The sequence below is a fragment of the Narcine bancroftii genome, chromosome 2 (genome assembly GCF_036971445.1).
Source record: "Narcine bancroftii isolate sNarBan1 chromosome 2, sNarBan1.hap1, whole genome shotgun sequence".
NCBI lineage: Eukaryota > Metazoa > Chordata > Chondrichthyes > Torpediniformes > Narcinidae > Narcine > Narcine bancroftii.
Window position 1 is genome coordinate 286,691,916 of NC_091470.1, and position 16,689 is coordinate 286,708,604.

The 16,689-nt window shown below is 37.3% G+C and overlaps 1 protein-coding gene across 7 annotated transcripts in view; it reads right to left on the reverse strand.

Moving 5' to 3' along the window:
• Positions 1–16,689, reverse strand: part of LOC138755372 (ATP-binding cassette sub-family C member 8-like) — a 162,472-nt gene that overhangs the window by 52,792 nt on the left and 92,991 nt on the right. For all 7 annotated transcript variants that reach the window (XM_069921223.1, XM_069921224.1, XM_069921225.1 and 4 more), the window contains 2 exons: positions 12,813–12,971; positions 9,634–9,773 (listed from right to left, as the gene is read on the reverse strand). In XM_069921223.1, coding sequence (XP_069777324.1) covers positions 9,634–9,773; positions 12,813–12,971 — 299 coding nt within the window. The remainder of the gene's footprint in view (positions 1–9,633; positions 9,774–12,812; positions 12,972–16,689) is intronic.

Genomic DNA, 16,689 nt, shown 5'->3' on the forward strand with positions numbered 1-16,689 from the left:
GTGTGATAGTCTTGGAAGTGCTGTTACCGATCCAGACTGCTTGAGGTCTACCCGACAGGAAGTCAAGAATCCAATTGCAGAGGGAGGTGTTTAGATCCAGCAGGCTCAATTTCCTTATCAGGTACTGAGGAACGATTGTGTTGAATGCCAAACTGAAGTTGATAAACAGCATTCGAACATACGAGTCCTTATTTTCCAGGTGAGTGAGAGTTGGGCAGTGATGATGGCATCATCCGTAGAGCAGATGGACCTGAATGCGAAATGCAGGGAGTCCAGTGATGGGGGCAGCAGGAGCTTGATGTTCCCCATGACAAGCCTCTTATAGCACCTCATGACGATGGACGTGAGTGCGACAAGGCAGTAGTCATTGAGGCAGGACACAGACAATGGTGCCGGCATTTTTAAAATTTTTATTTTTATTTTTCACACTATGAACCATACTGACCAAAATACACACAAACATTTCCCTCTTGAATATACACAGTGTAATTTTCTCCCCTTTTCTCCCCCTCCCATCTTCACTCCCCCTCCCCACCCACTCAACATTCAACATATATGATACATTAAACCCATTAAACAATGTCATCACACAATGAAAATAAACGAGATTTGTGTCATCCACTTTTACGTATTGGGTCAGTTCATTTAGTCATTTTCTTCTTTCCTTTTAGGTGGTGGATGTCCGCGGTAGGACTTTTCTATTGTGTTCCATGTATGGTTCCCAAATTTGTTCGAATACTGTGATGTTATTTTTATTTTATATGTTATTTTTTCCAATGGAATACATTTATTCATTTCTATGTACCATTGCTGTATTCTCAGGCTATCTTCTAATTTCCAGGTTGACATAATATTTTTTTTTGCTACAGCTAAGGCTATCATAATAAATCTTTTTTGTGCTTCATCCAAATCGAGTCCAAGTTCTTTACTTCTTATATTACTTAGAAGAAAGATCTCTGCATTTTTTGGTATGTTGCTTTTTGTGATTTTATTTAATACCTGATTTAGATCTTCCCAAAACTTTTCCACTTCCTCACATGCCCAAATTGCACGTACTGTTGTTCCCGTTTCCTTCTTACAGCAAAAACATCTATCTGATACTTTTGGATCCCATTTATTTAACTTTTGGGGCGTGATATATAGCCTGTGCAACCAATTATATTGTATCATGCATAATCTCATGTTTATTGTATTTCTCATAGTTCCGAAGCATAGCTTTTCCCATGTTTCGTTCTTTTTCTTTATGTTTAGATCTTGTTCCCATTTTTGTTTGGGTTTACAGCTTGTTTCCTCATTCTCTTTCTCTTGCAGTTTGATGTACATGTTTGTTATAAATCTTTTAATTATCATTGTGTCTGTAATCACATATTCAAAATTGCTTCCTTCTTGTAACTTCAGCCTGCTTCCCAATTTGTCCTTCAAGTAGGTTTTTCAGTTGGTGCTATGCAAACATTGTACCGCGAGTTTATACCATATTTGCACTTCATTTGTTCAAAAGATAATAATTTATTTCCCAAAAAACAATTTTCTATTCTTTTGATCCCTTTTCTCTCCCATTCTCTAAAGGAAAGGTTATCTATTGTGAAGGGGATTAGTTGATTTTGCATCAATATTAATTTTGGTAGTTGATAATTTGTTTTTTTCCTTTCTACGTGAATCTTCTTCCAAATGCTGAGCAGATGGTGCAGTACTGGTGAATTCCCATGTTGCACCATCTTTTCATCCCACTTATATAGTATATGTTCAGATATCTTATCCCCTATTTTATCTAGCTCTAATCTGGTCCAATCTGGTTTTTCCCTTGTTTGATAAAAATCTGATAGGTATCTTAATTGTGCTGCTCTATAATAATTCTTAAAGTTTGGTAGCTGTAAGCCCCCTTGTTTGTACCATTCTGTTAATTTATCTAGCGCTATCCTCGGTTCCCCCCCCCCCCTTTCCATAAGAATTTCCTTATTATTTTCTTTAGCTCCTTGAAGAATTTCTCTGTTAGGTGAATTGGTAATGATTGGAATAGGTATTGTGTCCTTGGGAAGATATTCATTTTAATGCAATTTACCCTTCCTATCAGTGTTAGTGGTAAATCTTTCCAATCTTCTAAGTCGTCTTGCAATTTCTTCATTAATGGCTGATAATTTAATTTGTATAGATGGCCTAGATTATTATCTAGTTGAATACCTAGGTATCGGATTGCTTGTGTTTGCCATCTAAATGGTGATTCTTTCTTAAACTTTGTGAAATCTTCATTATTCATTAGCATCGCTTCACTTTTATTTGCGTTGATCTTGTACCCCGATACTTCTCCATATTCCTTCAATTTCTTATGTAATTCTTTTATTGATATTTCTGGTTCTGTTAAGTATACTATGATGTCATCTGCAAAAAGACTGATTTTATATTCCTTCTCTTTTATTTTTATCCCTCTTATTTTATTTTCTGTTCTTATCAGTTCTGCCAATGGTTCTATAGCTAATGCGAACAGTGAGGGAGATAGTGGACATCCCTGCCTAGTTGACCTGCTTAATTTAAATTGGTTTGATAATATATCCATTTACTGTCACCTTCGCCAATGGTCCCTCATATAATGCTTTAATCCAATTAATATATTTCTCTGGTAGGTTGAACCTCTGTAACACTTTGAACAAATAATTCCATTCTACTCTGTCAAAGGCTTTCTCTGCGTCTAAGGCAACCACCACTGTTGGCATCTTCTTTCCTTGTACTGCATGGATTAAGTTAATGAACTTACAGATATTGTCCGTTGTTCGTCTTTTCTTAATAAATCCAGTTTGATCTAGTTTTACTATTTTTGGTACATAGTCGGCCAATCTGTTTGCTAATAGTTTAGCTATTATCTTATAATCTGTGTTGAGTAGAGATATTGGTCTGTTCAATGCTGGTGTTAGTGGATCTTTCCCCATCTTTGGTATTACTGTAATTATTGCTGTTTTGCACGAATCTGGAATGTTTTGTGTTTCTTCAATCTGGTTCATTACTTCCAGGAGAAGAGGAATTAATAAGTCTTTAAATGTTTTATAGAATTCTAATGGGAGTCCGTCCTCTCCCGGCGTTTTATTGTTCGGTAGATTTTTTAATATATCTTGTATTTCCTCTATTTCAAATGATTTTATTAATTTGTTTTGCTCCTCTTCTTGGAATTTCAGTAGTTCAATTTTAGATAGAAACTCATCTATTTTGTCTTCTTTCCCTTCGTTCTCAGTTCGATATAATTGCTTGTAGTATTCCTTGAAGTTTTCATTGATCTCCGTTGGGTTATATGTAATTTGTTTGTCCTTTTTCCTTGATGCCAATACCGTTCTTTTAGTTTGCTCTGTCTTAAGCTGCCAAGCTAGTATTTTGTGCATTTTTTCTCCTAGCTCATTGTCTTCATTATGTTCTTCTCCACCTTGTATGCTTGTAATGTTTCGTATTTTATTTTTTTGTCTGCCAATTCTCTTCTTTTTGTTGTATCTTCCCTTGTGGCTAATTCTTTTTCTCTACTTGCTATTTCCCTTTCCAGCTGTTCTATTTACTGATTGTAGTCCTTCTTCATCTTAGTTACATAACTTATTATCTGCCCTCTGATGAACGCTTTCATTGCATCCCATAGTATAAATTTATCTTTCACTGATTCAGTATTTATTTCAAAGTACATTTTAATTTGTCGCTCAATGAATTCTCTAAAATCCTGTCTTTTAAGTAGCATGGAGTTTATTCTCCATCTATATATTCTCGATGGGATGTCCTCCAGCTCTATTGCTAATAACAGGGGTGAGTGTTCTGATAACAATCTAGCTTTATATTCCGTTTTTCTAACTCTCCCTTGGATGTGTGCTGACAACAGGAACAGGTCTATCCTTGAATATGTTTTGTGTCTACCCGAATAATATGAGTATTCCTTCTCCTTTGGGTGTTGTCTCCTCCATATATCCAAAAGTTGCATTTCCTCCATCTATTTAACCATAAATTTGGTTACTTTGTTCTTTCTGCTAGTCTTTGGTCCAGTTTTGTCCATTTTTGAGTCCAAATTAAGGTTAAAGTCCCCTCCTATCAGTATATTCCCCTGCATATCTGCAATCTTCAAAAAGATATCTTGCATAAATTTTTGATCCTCTTCATTAGGTGCATATATATTGAGAAATTCCAAAATTCTGAATATATCTGTCACTTTATCATTACCTACTTCCCTGCTGGATCTATTATTTCCTCCTCTATTTTGATTGGTACATTTTTATTGATTAATATAGCTACTCCTCTTGCTTTTGAATTATATGATGCTGCCATTACGTGCCCTACCCAGTCTCTCCTTAATTTCTTGTGTTCCACTTCAGTTAGATGCATTTTCTGCACGAATGCTATAGCTATATTTTCTTTCTTCAGTAAATTTAACAGCCTTTTCCTTTTGATTTGGTTATGTATTCCATTAATATTTATAGTTATATAGTTCAACATAGCCATTTCATACTTTGTTTACCTCTCATTTCTGCTTCCTCATCACTACCTTTCCTCCTTATCCATTTCTGTTTTTTTTTGAACAAACTGTAAGACAACACTTCTAAAACATAAAATATTTCCACTATTCCCATATCTAAAATTCCCTTAACCCCAAATTCCCCCCCTCTCTGAGTTGCCCCTTGTCCCTTGCCGGGCAACCACAACTCCCCTCTCCATTTGGATTGCGAACCCGCTCGCAAGCGTCAACTGATTTTGCAGAGACTGTTATTCTCTCCCACCCAACCCCCTCCAGAAAAGACTTTTATCTTCACATATAACAAAGCTCACCCTCTTAATTCTCCCCTTACTTCCTTTCTTCCCTTTTCTTCCCCTTCTTAGTTCTTACATATACATTATTTTTCTTATTTATATGAAGTTTGTCGTCATTCTTGTTCTTGTTACATCTCTTCATCTCTCTGTCTATTTTGCTGGTGTTCTGCAAATTCTCGTGCTTTCTCCGGATCCGAGAACAGACTGCTTTGCTGCCCTGGGATAACTATTTTAAGCACCGCTGGATACCTTAACATAAATTTATAGCCTTCCTTCCATAGGATCAATTTTGCTGCGTTAAACTCCTTCCTCTTCTTCAGGAGCTCAAAACTTATGTCTGGGTAGAAAAAAAAAAATTTGACCTTTGTATTCCAGTGGCTTTTTGTCTTCTCTCATTTTTTTCATTGCCTTCTCCAATATATTTTCTCTTGTCGTATATCTCAGGAATTTTACTAGAATGGATCTTGGGTTTTGTTGTGGCTGTGCTTTTGGGGCTAATGTTCTGTGTGCCCTTTCTATTTCCATTCCTTCCTGTATTTCTGGCATTCCTAGGACCCTGGGGATCCATTAGAAGGCTTTTAATAAATTCTTTCATATCTTTGCCTTCTTCATCTTCCTTAATATCTTTATATTGTTTCTCCTATCATAGTTTTCCATTATATCTATCTTCTGAGCCAACAACTCCTGTGTTTCTTTAACTTTTTTATCAGTTTCTTCCAATTTTATTTTTAAGTTGTCCACTTCCATTTCTACAGCTGTTTCTCGTTCTTCCACCTTGTCTACTCTTTTCCCTATTTCTGTCATGACCATCTCTAATCTACTCACTTTTACTTCTGTACCTTTTATTCTTCTTATTTCATTAAATTCTCGTGTCTGCCATTCTTTTACTGCTTCCATATATTCTTGAATTTTTTTTTATCTACGTACAGTCCATTCCCTTTATCTTCTATTTCTCTGTGCAGAGCATGATGTTCTCTTTCTTCTTCTTCTGTGTCTGCTCTAGGGTTTGTGTCTTCTTCTTCTCTTCCTTTTATGTGTGTCTCTTCTAACTTTCTTGTTGGGCTGTTTGTCTCAGTTTTTTGGGTATTTTGTTTTTATGGTGTCTTGATGTTGGTCCTCTTCTTCTGGGCTGGTTATCTGTTGTGTCTCTGATTTCCTTTTTTCATTCTCATCCCTCCCGTTCCCATTATTTTCTGTATCCTCCCGCTGGGAGCCCTGCTGACGGGTCTTTCTCAGCTGGTCCCCCCTCCCGTCGGTGTTGTCTTTGTCGTGCGCATTGTGCGGTTGCACACCTCTGTTTGGCTCCGTGAGCCATCTTTGTACTCCTGCGTTCAGTGGGCCGTGACCCTGCGGGGTTTCCACTGACCTCAGGGAGTGGGCTCCTCTTTCCACGGCGGGTCCCTGCTTCTTCGTACAGGAAAGGCCTTCACCTTTCTCTTCCGGCGTCTTTCCTTCTCCTTTTCTTCCTGTTGTTTTTGGCTTTTTTTTCTTTGGTGCCATTTCCTCCACACCTTTATTTTTTATTTGTTGTGGTTTGTGTCTCTGGGGCTTTGCTTTTTCTTTACTTTTTTCCTTCTTTTCTGGAGAGGGCTGATATTCTCCTACCGGCCACTACTCCATCACGTGACTCCTCCTGGTGCCAGCTTTAAAGCACGTTGGGACACAGCGCTTCTCAGGGAGATGTTAAAGATGTCAGTGAGAACATCTGTTTGCTGAACCGCACATCCCCTGAGAACTCTGCTGGGAATGTTATCTGGTCCAGCAGCTTTCTATGGTTTGACCTTGGGTGTGGTGGTACACCACCAGCCTACTGCAGGGGGCAACCTCTGTACCTGCAGGAGTGTAAGGGGACAGGACAACACCTGGGCGGCTGTCAATCAGACGGCCTGAATGGATCAAGCCCCACCTGATCGGGTGTCAATCACCCTCCGGGATATAAGCCTGCGCCGGCCTCCCGAGACTTCACTCAGAGTTGCTGCAGCCACAGCCAGCCTGGCTCTGTGGAAGTCTTTGTGGATTAAAGCCTGTTGTACTGTCTTACCTTGTGTGTGTCTGATTCTGGCTAACAGCGCACCACACTTGGCTAACTCTCTATTCACATTGGCCACTGCGAGTCACAGCACTTGATCATTTGGAGGAGAGGTGGTCTTTTTCACCACCGCATCATTTTTAACTTCAAAGCACACAGTTGTTCAGTGCATCTGGGAGAGAGGCATCACCAGCACAAGCAAATGGTGTAGTCTTGTAGTTGGTGATATCTTGGATGCCCTTCCACATGGTTCATGTGACCTTGCTGTTAATAAATACTATTCCTTCAAACCTTCACAACTCGTGAGAAATGTCCCCACCCTGAAGAAGCAACAATAGTAAAATTCAAAAGTTCAACTTTTAGAATTTTAATTCAGTTTAGAAATTCAGCATGATAACCAGCTTTGATACCCCACAAACCTGCACTGACCAAATATATCCATTTAACCAATTAGCCCACTACCCCCATATGTCTTTCGGATGTGGGAGTAAACCAGAGCACCCACAGGAACTCCACGCATACACGGGGAGAATGTACGAACTCCTTACAGACAGTGCTGGATTTGAACTCAGATTGCTGGCAATGTAATAGCTTTGTGTTAAACTTTAAAACTATCAAAGAGATTAAAGATAAAAAGTAAAAGCAGATGGATGTTATTTATCCAGATGCGAGAATATTTGAGAAACATATTAAATTGTTTAGAGGAGGCAAAAGGTAGTATGGTAAAAAGGCTAGGACTAACCTTTGAGTGATAAAAAGATGATAACAAATATCTAACCCAATAATCTTATGCCTCCTGATTTTGGTTGGGCCTGACAAGTTTATTGTTTGGTCAACAATAGCAGGAAATCAGGTGTCACAAGGTGGCAGCTCTACTACTTATCTACTGCCCAAATGAGCTTGCTCTCTGGGAATCATGGCTAAATTTGCTCTGATGAAACAGATGCACTTTTATTTTAAAATGTATAGAAAACAAATCCTCATCTGAATAAATGCACCTAGTTATAAGAATACATCAATTGTCTGACGTTTGCTGGGCAGTATCTTTTCCAAAGGAACCTTCAACATTACGATAGATAGGGTTTAAAGATCAAGAATTGTTCTTTAATAATGTGCATTGAATACTTTATTCAGATTTCTAGATAATGAACTATTTATTAAAAATATCTACAATGCAAATCCAAATGTTTAAATCCGCAAGACATTGAACAGTAAAAATGCAAAAGGAAGGATATAATTGTGATTAACAACACCTTCAAATTGATTAAATTGTGCAAGATCATGAAATCCAGGGTAAACAGGCAAATTGGGTACAAAATTGGCTTGGTGATAGATAGGAGGTGGGAATGGAGAGTTGTTTTTCAGATTAGAAGACTTTGACCAATGGTATGCAGCAGGGATCAGTGTTGGATTCACTATTATTTGTCATATACATGTATGATTTGGATGAGAATGTAGATGGCATGATAGGCAAATTGGCAGATGACACCCACATTGGGGGCAATAGTGGCATTGAGTACAAGAGCTGGGACATTACATTAGAATTGTACAAAATGTCAGGTCGGTCACACTTGTGGTTGCCATATAATGGGAAGGGTGTCATTAAGATAGAGAGTGGAGAAAAGATGTGGCTGGATTGGAAATCTCAATTTATATGAGATTGGAAAGGAGGGGTCAGATTTCCCTGGTGCAAGAGAGGCTGAAAGGGACATGAAAGAGGTATATAAAATTATAGGTCACACAGATTAGAGTCTGTTTTGCACGGTATGGACTGTTAAATCTAGAGTGGTTTGGTTTAAAGGCAAGAGGGATGAGGTTTAAAGGATATCCAAGTGGTAATTTCTTTTCCACTCAAAGAGTTTTTAACATCTGTAATCATCTGCTAAAGTGGGAGGTGGAAAAAGGAACAATAACAACATTTAAGAGGCATCTGAACAGGTATTTGAATGATCAGAGCATGGAGGAATCTTAAATTAATCCAGGCAAGTGGGATTAGTACAGGTAAACATGATGATCATCATAAATGCAGCAGTGTTATGTTACTCTATGACAGGGGTGACCAAACTTTCTTAATGTAAAAGCCACATATAATAAATGTCACATGTTTAAGAGCCGCAACAATCACAAGATCGCATGCCTCGCCTACTAAAACCACTGTTGTGAGCAGAGGCTCATATGATTCCTGTCTCAGCCAACTTATATATATATATATATATATATATATATATGTATAGGATGACCCTGGATTTTCCACCTAAAATGGTGGTTTTGAATGATACCCTTTGAAGGAGGCGACCCTCCCCCCTCAAATCTGGCATTTACCGCAGACCAGTGGATGCTGTTAAAAGCAAATCACAATATTTTAATAACCAATTATCATTTAAAGCTTTAAATTTTATTTGGATATTTTAAAATAAACAACTGTTGGCTCCTGTAACAGGCTGCTTAAAGGCAGAGCAGACCTTGTCAGACCGGGTGGATGGGCCCTGCAAAGGAACGCTGAGGCTTCGCAAATAACTAATGGGACATGCATGAGATTGTGTCAAAGCCAGCAGGAAGATGGCGGCGGTGTTACAACTTTGTGGTCAAGGTTAAGAATTTTAGATCCTTTGTATAGGATGACCCATTTTAATATGAAAGTGTTAAGTTTTGGATCGTCCTATACCACAGCATATATGTTATTACCACGAGCCACATGTAACTCGTGAACCACGGTTTGCCACCCCTCCTCCATGACAACTTTTAAGACAGATTTATGGTTATGCTATTTATACTTAATAATTGTATGAAATAAATAACTACATCAAATTTACTATAAATGAATCAATTGGAAATTTCACCTGCAATTGGGAACGAGTTCCACGTCTTTTTCTTCTGGCTTTGCTTCATTAGAATAATTAATTACGACATCCAGATGGGATTTGTCTGAATCATTATAGTTATTTAAATCATGTGCTTCTTTTCTTTCTGTCTGTACGAGCTGTACAATTTTTACAAAACAAATTTATATATTAGCCTTAAATGCATACAATGAATCATTCTGAGCCTATTTCACAATTCAATGAAATTTTTGACATTTACATTCAATATATAGTTTAGTTAACAAAGATCTACAAATGTCAGATATAATTAAATAACATTTTGCATTAGCCCTTTTACCCCTTCCCTTTCTCACCATCTAGAGACCCAAGTAGTCCATCAAGGTAAAACCATGGCTCACTTGGACTTTCAGTTTAGCCTAATGGTCACATTGTGGGGTTTCCTCTACAATGGAGAAGCCAAATGTAGATTGGGTAAGAGAGCTGCAGAACGCTTCCAGTCAGTTGCAAAGGTAATCTGAGTTTCCTGTTATCTGTCATTTTAATTCTCCATCCAACTCCCAATTTGACCTCTCTGAATTCGTCTTATATTGCCAATATAAAAAGAAGACCTCATCGAGGCATAATACAGTCCTTAAGATACAATAATGAATTTAAATATTAAGCAGTTTGGCTTTCTATCACATTATGATGCAAGATTATCAACCTGCTTTCTTTCTCCCCAAATAACTGATACCTGAATAGATAAACTACTCATGCTATCCTGGTGTAATTTCCTCATGATGACTTATATTTGTACAGCATTCCATTAGTCCTATCTGATTATTTTCTATAGCTCTTGGAATTTTGACAATTCCTAGCTCCTCACCATTTACAACAGTACTCTTATCATTTTCAGATCCACAGTACTTGGCCAAGAAATCCATTTGCCATAATTTTGCCTATTTACTATTAGTTTCACTTGGCAACTTTATCTTCCCATCTACACTATTATAACACCATGTGATGTTGTGCCCTCAATAAATATTGGAAGGCTGCCTTTCAATCCCATAATTTTTTTAAATTTACAGGAGGGTAGAAATAGATTCCAGCCATTTAAACCCATGCAACTTAATTACACCCAAATTAACCTACAACCTCACAAGTTTTGGGAGGGGGGGGGGGGGTGCCCAAAGAAACTGGAGCACCCAGTGAAAATCCACGCAGACATGGGGGAGAACATACAAACTCCTTGCAGACAGTGCTGCATTCGAACCCAGGTCACTAGCACTGTAATAGCTGTAATGGAGTTGAACCCATTGCCTGAAAGGATGACTGAGGCAGAAATTCTCATTGCATTTAAAATGTATTTGGGTTGAACAAGAGATGTGTTGCAACCCTCAGGGCTACATACGGGCTGGAGCTGTGATGTTAGAAGAGGCTAGATGACCCTGTTTATTTTTGTTCAGCAACCATAATAAGCTAGAAGGCCTGCTTCAGTAATGTAAATTGAAAAGATTTCATTCCATGATTATTACTTCACACTCCTGGTTTAACTATTTCATATCTTTTTAACTTTTGTTTTATCTGCAGACTCTAAAGGTAAAATACTTCATTTCTTCCCTTTGTTTTGTTTCAGATGTGTTAAGATGGTGAAAGAAATTTTAATTAAGGTGACCTGAAATCTTAACTTAGATTTTCTCTCTGTAGATGTCCAACAGTTCATTTCTTGAATTTTGTCTAAATTTCAAGTTTCAAGCAGGTGCAGCATTTGATGTTTGTAGTACTAACATTCTACCCTGTGTCTCCTGAATTCTCTTCCCCATCTCATTTATTTTATTTATCCTTTCCATCTCACTCTAGATGTAGCCAGTCCCAGTGGTAATGCTTCTCTTATCTCAGTGGGAGGGCCCATGTCCCTTGGATAAGAACCCATCTTTAACGTCAATCCTTGTCTTGCACTGATTTCTACCATCATAATGTACCTTTACTTATTGTAGTAATCCAGTAAATACTACCTTTGACATCCTGTTCTTTAATTTGATACCTAATACATAACAATCCGTTCCTGTGGTCTTGGTCCCAAAATAGGCCAAAAGGTCAATCTCCCGTTTCACTGACCATTTCTATCTGTGAATGCTGCCTGACCTGCTGGGTTCCTCTAGCTTCTTATTGTTCTCACAAGAGGAATTGGCATTTTCTTGATCATGTCTGTGACCTTACATCAAATACTGTTTGCAGAAATGTTCAATTTTTTTTAATTACTTCCATAATTTTTTCAAAATTCCACGCTAGATCTTTCTCATCAGCCAGAAATTTTCACTGTTTGAAACACTACTTATTATTAAGGCAATGTTCTCACATTAAAACAATCTTACATCCAACTTGGAATATCACTGAATCTCTTGGTCTTGATTCTTCAGTAAACAGTGAGCAAGCAGTCCTTATAGATATTCAAGAATAAATCGAACAGCAATTTCAGACACCAAGACATGCAAGATACACAAGTGTAATGAAGTAGAAATTTCTGCCTTACTCCTCTAAAAATGCACTGAATCATGTCCTGAGTTTCAACAGTGAAACAATGAAATGCTTATCATGAAATTCACAAACGAAAAAAAAAATGCATGCCCATTCTCTTAAAGATGATTGTTTTCCTATGCAGATACAAAATTTACCAAATACTACCGAACAAACTTTGGCACTAAAAATTCAATTTTTACAATTACTTTTCTTCCCTTCTCTTTCTCAATATTGTTTTGCTTTTACTTTTTATTTCCCCTTATGAAACAGCAATTAATTATCTCTGTAAGCTTATACTCTTGGTTTAGACTTTGTACTGAATATTAAGACTACTTTAATACAATTGGGTAAGATAAACAGTGATTGTCCTGCTTACACATGTCCCAGAATCCCAATGGAGGTGGCTTTAGTGAAATAAATTTTTAATTAGAAGTTCCAATTCAAAAGCACATACATACCGCTGTGGATAAGTTACATGTACAATGAAGAATTGGCAATAATATTCATTCCAACAATCAATCTGAAGTTCCTAATTAATAATCAAACATAATACTGTCTTTTTTTTAAAGATTTTCTGAAAGGCGTCTTTTCATTTTGGTCAAAAAACCATAGCCTGAGTTTAGCTTCTGTAGTTCTTTTGTCAAGATATCATCAATTATATTGAAAGTACAAGAATGTCGCAATTAACTATTACTTACTTCGACAGGCAGGTAACCATCTTTGCCAGATGTATCTGGTGCATTCACACTGTATTTATGGCCAATCTCAGATCCTGTCACTTGCTTTAGGTCCTCAGTGTTAAAAAAGGATACTAATCGACGAATGCTAACAATTCCATTCACAATTATTTTGACAACCTGCAGTAAAATGGATAGCAATTAGAATTCTTTGACTAGTGAGTGAATTTTAAAAATACTGAAAAAGAAGTAGTATAAAAGTTTGAAAGATGAGGCATATTTGTTAAGTAACTTCACTAAATAAACATAACAAAATCATCTACAGAGCAATCTAAAATACTGTACAAGGTGACATCAAAATATGTAGTTTAATTAAATTACAGACTAATGCCTAAATGCAATGACAAGACCACTTATTCCATCAACATTATGCTAATACAAAAACATTACACACCTGGAACGCTGAAGACTTTCATGAGTATTATGATGTAATGTGAAATTCTTAATTACAAAATATTTCATTCATATTTTGACAAGATGAAAAAGTCATGACAATATACTGTACTTGTTAACAAATATTTCAGTTTCAGATTAGATTTAAGATTTATTGTCAGAGACCATAGATGACATCACACTCAACCCTGAGATGCTTCTTTTCCTGCAGGCGAGAATGAATGACTACTTATTGGTAGTGCAAAAAAAAAGTGCACATGTATTAAATATGAAACAAAATAATTATTCTTGAAAAATCCAATAGAATGATCCTTTATTACATTCAAAATGTTTCAAATCTTGCATATTTGCTGAATGGTGCACCAAGAACAATCTTGCACTCAATGTCACTAAAACTCAGGAGCTGCTTGTTGACTTCAGGAAAGGAAAGCCGGAGGTAGATGATCCAGTGATCATTGGGAGAATCAGAGGTGGAAAGGGTGAGCAAATTTAAGTTCTTGGGAGTCACAATCTCGGAGGATCTTCCCTGGTCTCAACACGTCAATGGCATTATGAAGAAAGCACGAGCAGTGCTCCATTTCCTCAGGTAGAGGTTGGGTATGACATCAGAAACCTGGCAAATTTCTACAGAGATGTGGAGAAAAGTGTGCTGACTGGCTGCATTGTGGTTTGGTATGAAAACACCAATACCTTGGAGTGTGGAGCCCTTCAAAAGGTAGTGAACACAGTCCAGGACATCACAGGCAAAACCCTCCCCATCATTGAGTGCATCTGCAGGGAACGCTGCTGGCGGAGGGCAGCAGCAATCATCAAAAACCCACACCACCTAGCACATGCTCTGTTCTTGCTGCTCCCATCAGGAAAGAGGTAAAGGTGCCACAAGACTCGTACCAGCAGGTTCAGGACCAGCTGTCACCCCTCCATCATCGGACTCCTCAATGTCAAACTCAAAGACTCATTTAAGGACTCTTACTTGTGTTCTTTATTGATTTTCTTTTTGTTCTCTCTGTATTGCAGTTTGTTTACATTTATTATCATTTAAAGTTTTGTTTGTGTTTTACGCTGTGTAGTTTATTTTTTTTACATAACCAGTTAATGGTAATTCTGCTGTGCCCACAGGAAAAAGGGATCTCAGAATTATCTGTGACGTCATGTATGTATGTACTCTTGACAATAAATCTGAATCTGCAATTCCTTAGCGAGACTACATTAAGGATCAGACCATTTTATGAAGAAACGTGGATTGGACAAGTATCTTTTTAGTGCTAAAAATGCAGCTACAGTGCCCTCCATAATGTTTCGGATAAAGATGCGTTTTTCTTTTCTCCTTTATTTGCCTGTGCTCCAGTTTTAAATTTGTCATCAAACAATTTGCATGTGATCAAATAACCTCTAATAAAATCCTGATTTTATTAGAGGTTATTTGTACATATTTGATTTGACCATACAGAAATTACAGCCCTTTTAATACATATTCCCCTCATTTAACAGCAACATAATGTTTGGGACATTTAGAATTCTGTAGAATTCTGGAAAAAGATCTCATGGACAGATGAGACCAGGATTAACGAATCAGAGTGATGACAAGAGCAAAGTGTGGAGGTGTAAAGGAACTGCTCAACATCCAAAGCATGCCTCCTTATTTGTAAACCATGGTGGTAAGGTTATTATGGCCTGGGCATGTAAGGCTGCCACAGGTAAAGGTTGATTATAAATTAAAAAATGTAGAGCATAGGGGCAAATAAAAGAAAAAATGTGTCTTTCTCCCAAACATTATGGAGGGCACTGTATGTGCAGTGTAACTTTGCAGCAAGCCAACTGGTTGAATTTATACAGAATGTTTTCCATGGTTTTGATAACTTTACTGTTTGAGACTCATAAAATATTGTTAGACAAATTAACATTAATTTATTACTTTACTAAGTGATGTTCCTGCTCAATAATTTCCTTTATCATCTATATAAACATCTAATGCAATGTGTCTGCTCCAATATCCTCAAATTCCTTTCCTACAACGAATTACTAATCTCAACTTCAATCCCCAACATTTGTAATGTGTTCAGTTTCATGACCTTGTTTCACTCATCCTAAATCCATTATATCTTAAGCAGACACTATTGCTCCACTCTGCCCACAATAATCTGCGCAGGGTTTAAAAAAAGAGCATCTCCAATCTTTCTTTGTTGTTTTTGTATATTCATATATGAAATGTGGACAACACTAGCAAAATACAGGATTTAAAGCACATTCTTAGCTGCTGCAGTCCATGTAAAGGTACTCCAGAGTCAGTAAGCAAAGAATTCTACAGTCTTTCAGATATCAATCAAAATCTTAATAAATATGCTTTATGCAAACTCTCTCTTACCTCAGAATATGACCAATGGTGCAGAGACCAAAATGGTGGAATACTGGAACTTTAGCTTTACACAGATTCAATAATGATTACAGGTAGGTGGAAGATCAGATGTGTAGATCGATGATAGAAAGTTGCAAAAACAACAGGGTCATTATTGTGGCAGACTTTAATTTCCCGTACATTGTCAGAGATGTCCTAAGTATGAAAGGCTTAGATGGGGCAGAATTTTTTAATTGTGCCAAGGAGTGTTTCTTGAAGCAGCGTGTAGATAACTCAGCCAGGAAGAGGGCTATGCTAGGAAATGAGCCCAGGAAGATGACTGGAGTTTCAATGAGGGAACTTTTTGGGAATAGTGATAACAATTCCGAAATGTTTAAAATAGCTAAGGAGAAAGCTGAGCTGGAGCCTTGTTGAAGAGTACTAAATAATGGAAGGGCAAATTATGAAATGATAAGATGGGTACAAGGGAAAGTTAACTGGTAATAGCTGTTATCAGGCAAGCTCACAACTAATTAGAGTCCAGGACCAGGATTTTTCAGTAATAAGGAATGGAAAGGAATTACAAGGTAACAGAATCTTGGATGACGAGCAAGTTCATTAACTTTGTCAGGAAGACAAAAGAGGGACATGCAAGATTGAGGATGTCACAATCAGACAGTGCCCTGGAGAACTATAAAGATTGCAGAAAAGAGCTCAAGCATGGCATTAGGTGGGTCAAAATCCACCTAGAGTTGTCCTTAGTGGCCAGGATTAAAGAAAATTCCAAGGGATTTTATGTACATTAAAAATAAGAGGATGACTAGAGAGAGAAGAGGACCACTTAGGGATGCAGTACGGAATTTGATTAATACTACCTCCCTTTGTGCATGACAGTGTTTGTTGCAATTTAAAGTGGTTCATAGAGTACACATGTCTAAAGTTAAACTGTCTCATTTTTATTCAGATATAAATCCTCTAATATGACAAATGTAAAATCGGTGATGCCTCTTTGGTTCACATGTTTTGGACTTGACCTAACTTTGAAAAATTTTGGAAAGATGTTTTTCAAACATTATCAGTGATTCTCAAGTTCAAATTAGAAACTTGCCC